At 40.1% G+C, this 6,994-nt stretch overlaps 1 protein-coding gene across 1 annotated transcript; it reads left to right on the forward strand.

Moving 5' to 3' along the window:
• Positions 1-3,126: 3,126 nt before the first annotated feature.
• Positions 3,127-6,273, forward strand: LOC125140231. The gene is made up of 5 exons (XM_047808608.1): positions 3,127-3,626; positions 4,347-4,703; positions 4,997-5,251; positions 5,395-5,497; positions 5,632-6,273. Exons 1-5 carry the CDS (start codon positions 3,584-3,586, stop codon positions 5,765-5,767), a joined length of 894 nt encoding a protein of 297 aa, XP_047664564.1. The 5' UTR covers positions 3,127-3,583; the 3' UTR covers positions 5,768-6,273.
• Positions 6,274-6,994: the final 721 nt, after the last annotated feature.

Raw genomic sequence — 6,994 nt, forward strand, 5'->3', positions numbered from 1 at the left:
CAATAACTGCAAAACCAAACAGATTTTCTAACCGGCAGAGAAGAATATCAGGATCAACTGTATCAAAAGCAGCTGTAAGATCAAGAAGCAGCAGAACTGAATTTTTATCACTATCCACTGCAAACAAAATGTCAGTGAATACTTTAAGCAAAGCAGACTCAGTGCTATGATGAGCAGAGAAACCAGATTGGAGAGGTTCTGTTAATTTAGCTGTATTCAAAAAGGAAATCAATTGTGAATGTACAACTTTTTCTAAAAGTTTTAATAAAAATGAAAGCTTAGAGACAGGTTGATAATTATCAAGGCAATTATCGACCAAACCCTGTTTCTTAAGCAAAGGTTGAACTACAGCATGCTTGAAACATTTAGGACAACCCCAGCACTTAGAGACAATGTGGATGTGGTGTGATGTTAACACAACAGTGATGATATGATCAGTCTCACTGCTATGCTAATATACTTGTCTGCTATTTGTTTAATTAACATTGATAAAATGGGATTCTCTTTCAAGGTAACTCGACGCTGCATCATGGCTGATGCTATTGGAAAAAGCAGTTTCTGAAGCTCTGAGTGAAATCATGCCATTCTATAGGCTAAGGAGTGACAAAGCAAAGGGCACCAGCAAGACCATCACTGTCTCATAACTCCTGCTTCTTTGTCTTCAGGAAGCACTCTGTGTATGTTGGTGTCTATTCTCTGTCTTATTGTCTGCCTTACTGTCTGTCCTTTTGTCTGTTTTATTTTCTAAGACTAGAGCCTTTTCTCATTTATCATAGCGATTGCGTGCCTAAATTGAATATGGAATTATTATTATTATTTTCTGCACCGGACTCTGTGGAGCTCGATGTGGGCAATGAAGAGCAAGCAGCAGTTGAATTTACACCACCTTCTGTGGTGTTTGAAAAGCTTAGCTAGGATTGGTCTTGTGAATGGTTCCCATTGTCTGTTCTGACCTTGACAATCACTACCTACATTCACACTTCCTTCCACCTCCATGCATGCATCTCCCATTTTTCTCAGACCTCTACACAGAGGTGTCCTGGTTGTGGAATATTCCTTATGCTGCCTGTTTATTCTTCTCAGCCACTGCTGACTATTGTGGGCCTAGACGAATATATGTATGCAGTGATGCCTAAGGTTGAAGAGACACACAAGCTATCTCTTCCCTTCATTGGCTGCATGGAGTAATTCTGCACTGGAATGTACAAGTTCGAGATGTTAACATTCAAGGGCATTGTGTCACAGATCAGGACCAAAGACTAGTTTTTCAATGATAATGGGCTACAATTGGTGTAAGTCACATGCCTGTTCTCTGTTCCCTCACTTTCTGCATGGTGCCTGTCAGCTGAGTCTTTCCTGCAGACCACATCTCCCCTCCTAGGACCTCTCAGTGGTCTCTCACAAAGTGCATGGAGCCCGCCTCTACATCATTACATTCCAGGGCATCCATGTACTCAATTATCCAGACAACTAGCTCATCGTGGTTCAGTTGAGGGACATGAAAGCCAGGCATTGAGATGCCGTACTTGCCCACACATGAGGTCCCTAGGCCTCACGCTCAACCCAGTGATGCGTGTGCGTCCTCCTTCTCAGAGAACCACTTTCTTGGGGATAGTTTGAGATTCAGCCATGATGCGGTCAAGTCTGTCTTCCAGACTGGGATTCCAATCTGGCTAGACCACTGACTTGTGGGTATACGTGGCAGCCATTGCTGTAAGTCACATATTTGTTCTCTGATCTCTCACTTTCTGCATGGTGCCAGTCAGCTGATTCTGTCCTGCACACCACATCTCCCCTCCTGGGGTCCTGGAAGGGCTGCTCTAAGCCTTGTTTGAGCCAGTGAAGTCAGCCTCTGAGGAGTTTCTGACCCTGGAATCAGCTCTGCTATTAGCCAGTTGTTTGGTCTTTCTGCAGGCCTTCCACCACAAGTCGATGGTGCAGGAGATTCTGCACCTGCTCAGCCGGGATCTGCTTCTCAGAATTTACGTCCATCACTCCAGCATGTGGGGTAAATCCTCTCTCTTTTTGTCTGACTTTGGCGGCCGCAACAAGCAGTAAGCCGGCCTCCAAGCGTGTAGTGGTACTGTACTGTACTGTACTGTAGGTATCCACTAGACCAGGGGTGTCAACCTGGAATTCACAGTGGGCCAAAATATAAAACTGAGATAAAGTCACGGGCCAAACTGAATATTTATTGAAAACTTAACTGCAACTGATATGTAATGTTCAACCTTTTTCATATAGAAACAAACTTTAGTATTGCTTGAAAACAGGATTTGGAACAACCAGAGCTTTTTATTACAAACACATAAGAAATTAAATTTCAAATAAAAGACACATCAGTGGTGTTCATTTCGCAAACTTTGACCATACACTTTCTGACAAACTCTCCCTCATTAAAGGGCCGGGCAGATATTGCGATCTCTGCCGCCACAATAAAACTCGCCTTTACAGCAGCTTCACTTTTTAATTTTGCTTTCATGAATATAGTCTGCTGGGAAACCAGACTTGTTTTCATCTCCTCCACCTTCTGGAGCTTCTGCTTTACGTCCAGGTCCTTATACTTCTCAGAATGTTTCATTTTATAGTGTCTTCTTATGTTATATTCTTTCGTTACAGACACGTTAGCTATGTTAGCACACAAGACAAACAGGTCCGTCCTTTATATATGTGAACAGATAATCTGTCTCTCACCTGCCTTGCAAGCTCCTATTGTCCATCTTTCGTTTGGCCATTTTTGTGGAGGGTGGAATTAACTTGCCCAATGTGACTGGTTGTTAACTACTGTCAACAGAGAATGAGGGGTGCTTGCTGTTCGTGACTAATCGTCAGAATAGTGGCAAGGCATTCTGGGATTTGTAGTATTAGCGGAGCATGCGGCTAGCCAGCTGTAATGCACATTTGATATGATCTCGCGGGCCAAATATAATTACACCCAGAGTTTGACACCCCTGCACTAGAACTATGCAGTGCACTTGGTGTGGCTTCACCTCAGGGATTATTGCTCGCTCCACTATGTGCATCGCCTTGTTCAGCACTCTTGCTGGGGACATTTCCCTCCTGGATATATGTTCTGTGGCAGTAGAGCTAATGATGCTCTGCTCCCAGCTTGTTTGTGCCTTTTCACGACCTCCTGGAGAGACACAGAAAATAAATCCTGCTGTTTAATGGACAAATACAGAAGTAACAAATCTATTTCAGTTTTCTGTTCACACACAGTTTCATTTAGGTGGATGATCACTGTTGGTGCTTGAGGTCTTTAAATGTCTGTCACATGATATCGACCTCTCTCGACTTTATACATCATCATATCTACTTCAGAGATGTGGAACGTCTCCATATTAATGTGCCTTTGGAAAGGGAGATCGTAATCAAAATCATGTCTGATGGTCAAATCTCCAGATAATTTGTCTGTACACTTTACTTCTGGGTCAAAACGGATGTATAAGAACATGTGCGTGTGTTCAGAAGACCTCAACTTCCTGTCCTAACAGTTTGACACCCATGGTGTGAGTTTGTAGATATTTTGGGTGTATTGCTTTATTCCAGGAAGTACTTTTATTTCTCACACACTGAAGAAGAGATGAAGATGATGCGCTTGGCTCTGATTCTGCTCGTGCTGTCTGGTATGAAACATCATCTCACTCTTAGACAGAATTATTCTTTAGACTTTTATTATATGCTGTTGGATGTTATAGTGTGTAGGTTCATTTACTGGAACACACACACACACACACACACACACACACACGCACACACACACACACACACACACACACACACACACACACTATTCTGTCTAATGCTAGTGAACATTTCATTACTGTCTAATAAATCACTTCTAATGATGATTTTAAGTGAGTTTCACTTAGTGCCAGATATATATAGAGAGTATAAAGTGTCTTGTGGAAAGCAGAGAAACACCAATGATCTTGCTGCATGTATTCACTATGTGTTGACATATTAACAGTATTATAAAGTATTAACATGATTATTAAATATATACATATATACAGAAATAATCCTAGATTTATATATTGTTGTAAAGATCAGCCAGCAGAATTTCCCCATAGAAAGAATCACTGAAAGAAGGTGAAAATATTACTATTGTTTTTTTATTTGTTTGTTTGTTAATGTCCCTGTATAAAATGTATGAATATATAGAGGTATAAATATGTATTGTGTATAGTGCAGTAAAGACAAATATCAGATAAGCTCTAAAGGTGTCTGTTAGTTTTCACACTGAAGGCATTGTTCACTGACAAGAGTTTGATATTAATCAGTTATATAAATGTGTAAATAATAAATAAAATGAATAAAATGATTTTTCATCACATGTTTTTCAGGTGTTTTCACCCAGGACAGTAAATGGGGTGTGAAATATCCTGATAAACCAATCTGTGCTGTGAGAGGATTCAGTGTCTCCATTAACTGTAGTTATTATTATCCACAAGGTCAGCAGGTGATACAAAAGCTTTGGTGCTCGAGGAACTCAAACACAGGCCAATGCAAAAACCCACCACATGTTTATAACAGCTCTTTATACACCAAGTCAGACTTTAAGTTCACTGGAGACAACAAATCAGACTGTACTTTATTAATCCACAATGTACAGTTCAGTTATTCTGGAGTTTACAAATTCAGATTTATTACTGATGTGGACAAATGGACAGGTGAACCTGGAGCGACTCTACAAGTTACAGGTAAATATTAATTATTCAATTAAGATCTGAAATGATGGTTTAATTTGTATACTGAACTCTCTACTGGACTATAAGATGACGTTAATCAAGAAGACATCATTTAAACTTAAATCCACTTGAATATCCTGCTAGTAAATTATGATCTTTCAAGCAATAGGTACAAAAATTTGTACTCATATTAGTGACGAATGACAGAATTTGTTTGATACTTTAGTACTTGACTGTATTATAATTATCATCACCCTCTCAGTCCTGAGTCACTGACGTGGCGTCTTTCCTGCTCTCTGAAAAAGATTTAAAGGTGTCACTAATCAGACTCAGTGGAAACGGAACCCTTAAACAAGGAGACTCCTTAAATCTGACATGTGATGTGAGCTGCACACACACTTCCTCACAGTTTGTGTGGTCTAAGAACAACCAGCGTTTATATACATCAGGACTCGTTCTTCACTTTCCTGCTCTAACCCTGAGGGATTCTGGGAATTACACCTGCACTTGGGGAACCGGTGAGACGTCAGCATCTGAAACCATCAGCCTTCATGTGGAGGGTGAGTCCATCTGCTCACAACATTCCTGAATGTCTCACATGATTACTGATGGAAATAATTTCATCATGATGTGCATTAACACGTCTATAACAAGTGACATGTTCAGATAATATCGACATGTTAAATATCGCTGCATTTAACAGATGACGGCACTGAAAATCCTGAACGTTGGTTGATGTGGGTCATTGTTGGTGTGACTGCCGGAGTGATTGTCGTCATCACAGGAGCTGTGATTCACAAAAGGAGGTCAATCTCAGCATGTTTTATACAATATAATCTACAGAGTTTAAAAATACTTTCTCACTTAAAGTATATAATTGTAACTTTAACAGCAATTCATATCATCTGTCCTTCATAAACCTTTCTATGTGTGATCACAGGAGTGTCCACACCGAGCAGAAGAACAAGGATGATTCTGGTACATACAACAACATCCAGAAGGATGAGGATGATTCTGCAATCTACACCAATGTCCAGAAGGATGAGGATGATTCTGCAATCTACGCTAATGTATAATAGAGTGAGCTGATCACAGTTTCACACCTCATGCTCAGTTAAAAAATTTCCTCTTTGCCTTAAAATATTACACAAAACATTTCCTGTATGTTGCATCTGCACTTCATTTCATGATAGATGGCTGTTTAATGTGTTAATGTTTCTAGTTTTGATAACTTTATGTTAGATTTCTATAAGATTCTATCATTTTTTTGATTTTTTTCCAACTATAACATTTATACAGATGTTTGATGTTTTATATGTAAATTAGAGTAGAAGTCTATCCTCCTTTCTCCTGTATTTTGTTCTTGAAGTGAGCTGCTACTCAACAGAACGCAGTACGCACTGATTTGTCACTGAAATGTTCATGAAGTTTCTAGTTAATATAAAACTGATACACAAAAAACCGAAACACAACCTGCAACACAACCAACACACACTTATCTGTACACATAGCATATTGAGTAAATACTTCCAGCTTCTGTGTTAAACCACATCTTTTACACTTCCAGAACAATAAAATTGTGTTTAAGTTCTAAATCATATGATTACTTCTTTTTTAGAAGGTTGACGTTTAAAACACACTCATGAATTGACACCCAGAGGAGCCTGATTAACCACATGCTTTATTACAAAGGTTCAGTAAAGAGAAAATAAAAATTGGACACTATACTGAGGTTCAGGTTTCCACCACTGGATGGCGATATTGTTCTAGACGCTTGAGGTCTGGTGTAAGAGTAAAACAAACTATCCACAAGGCCATGAAAAGGCACAAACAAGCTCAGTGGGCTCTAGGTCCAGGGGTGGGCTCAAAGTTCTAGGGGTGGGCTACAGGTGCAGGTTATATAACCTGATAAGGGTGTGTGGATAGGACCAACCTGCCAGAGAACAAATATCCAGGAGTGAAATGTCCCCAGCAAGAGTGCTAGTCAAGGTGAAGCGAGCCCTAATCACTGAGGCAAAGCCACACAGGGTGCCGCATAGGTCTAGGGGAAACCTACCACTACACTGCATAAGGTGCTGCTTGGAGACCAGATTACTTTTGTTGCGGCAGACGAAAAAGCAGACGAAAAGAGAGAGGATTTACCCCCAAATGCTGGAGTGATGGACTGTCAGTGATGTGGGGTAAAAACAGACCCAAATGCAGGATAGCGTAAAAATAAACAGGTTTCATAAATAAATGTAGGCAAAGTGGCACGGCTAAACAGACAAGACAGAGATATAATAGATCAACACATCAGGAACAGG

This window comes from Tachysurus fulvidraco, chromosome 25, assembly GCF_022655615.1.
Source record: "Tachysurus fulvidraco isolate hzauxx_2018 chromosome 25, HZAU_PFXX_2.0, whole genome shotgun sequence".
Taxonomy (NCBI): Eukaryota; Metazoa; Chordata; class Actinopteri; order Siluriformes; family Bagridae; genus Tachysurus; species Tachysurus fulvidraco.